This window comes from Aureococcus anophagefferens (assembly GCF_000186865.1).
Source record: "Aureococcus anophagefferens unplaced genomic scaffold AURANscaffold_1970, whole genome shotgun sequence".
In the NCBI taxonomy this organism is placed as follows: Eukaryota; class Pelagophyceae; order Pelagomonadales; family Pelagomonadaceae; genus Aureococcus; species Aureococcus anophagefferens.
The window spans coordinates 1-1,115 of record NW_008706609.1 but is presented as its reverse complement, the minus strand read 5'-3'; the positions used below and the strand labels follow the sequence as shown (position 1 = coordinate 1,115).

The following is a 1,115-nucleotide window of genomic DNA, read 5'->3' as shown; positions in this document are numbered from 1 at the left end:
TCGAAGATCCGGTTCCCGTCCGCGGAGCCCGACCAGCCGGTGTAGGTCAGCGTGTCCGGCGCGATGGACGCCGTCCGCCACTCGCCGGAGTCGTCGCCGAGGACGTCGAAGAACGAGTACCAGTGCTCCTCCAGGGTCGGATCCTCTAAACAGGCGTCGTCGCCGCAGTCCATGAGGATCAAGCGGAGCTGGACGCGCCCCGCCGAGGGAGCTTCGACTTTGTAGCGAAAGCTCAGCGACGTCGCCGACGCGCAATTGATGGGCTGGCGGGGCACGTCCACGGTGTTCGGGTTGTACATGTAGACGGCGTAGCCGCCCCAGGTCTCCGTCTGGACGACCGCGTAGCTGAATTTGGCCGCGCCGTCGACCCGTTCGTAGTCGAGCGCGCCGGCGCCGCCGAAGACGAAGACGTCCTCCTTCTCCGCGATGGACTCGCCGTCGAAGCCCTGCATGACCAGGGACGCCGCCGCCGCCGGCGCGCGCGGCGCGCCGGCGACGGCGACGTCGGCGAAGGTCGCCGCGGCGCCGGCGGCGCCCAGGCCCGTCGCGGCGACGGTGTAGGTCGCGACGGAGCCGCCGCCGAAGGGTCCGGAGACCGTCGCCGCGTCCGCGCCGAGGTCCGCCTCGACGGCGACGGCGCCGTCGACGGCGAGCGAGACGCCCGCGCCCGCGGCCGTCGCGGCCGCGCGGAAGGAGACGGTCTCGGCGGCGTCGAAGCGGTAGAAGGCCGGCGGCGGCAGCGCGAAGGTCGCCTCCGCGTCGCCGTTCGCGCCGACGTCTCGCGCGGATATGACCAGGCCGTCGGTGCCCACCGTCGTGTTCGAGTCGGCCCGCGGGGTCCAGCCGCGCCGCGCCGCGCTGCCAAAGGGCGCGGCGAACGCGTCGCCCGCGAGCTCGGGTCCGCCGTCGCAGGCGACGTCGTCGACCCAGACGACGCCCGCCTCCTCGGACCCGACGTCGCCGAAGCCGTCGATGCTCCACTGGAGGTCCCAGCGCATGATCGTCGACGCGTCGAAGGCCCGGTTCCCGTCCGCGGAGCCCGACCAGCCCGTGTAGGTCAGCGTCTCCGGCGCGATGGACGCCGTCCGCCACTCGCCGGAGTCGTCGCCGAGGAC

The 1,115-nt window shown here is 73.5% G+C and overlaps 1 protein-coding gene across 1 annotated transcript; it reads right to left on the bottom strand.

Moving 5' to 3' along the window:
• Positions 1–33: 33 nt before the first annotated feature.
• Positions 34–1,115, bottom strand: AURANDRAFT_69485 (hypothetical protein; the record flags this gene model as incomplete). The annotated part of the gene is made up of 1 exon (XM_009045255.1): positions 34–1,115. A coding segment is annotated over one exon (1,082 nt), but the record flags the coding sequence as incomplete, so codon positions are not given.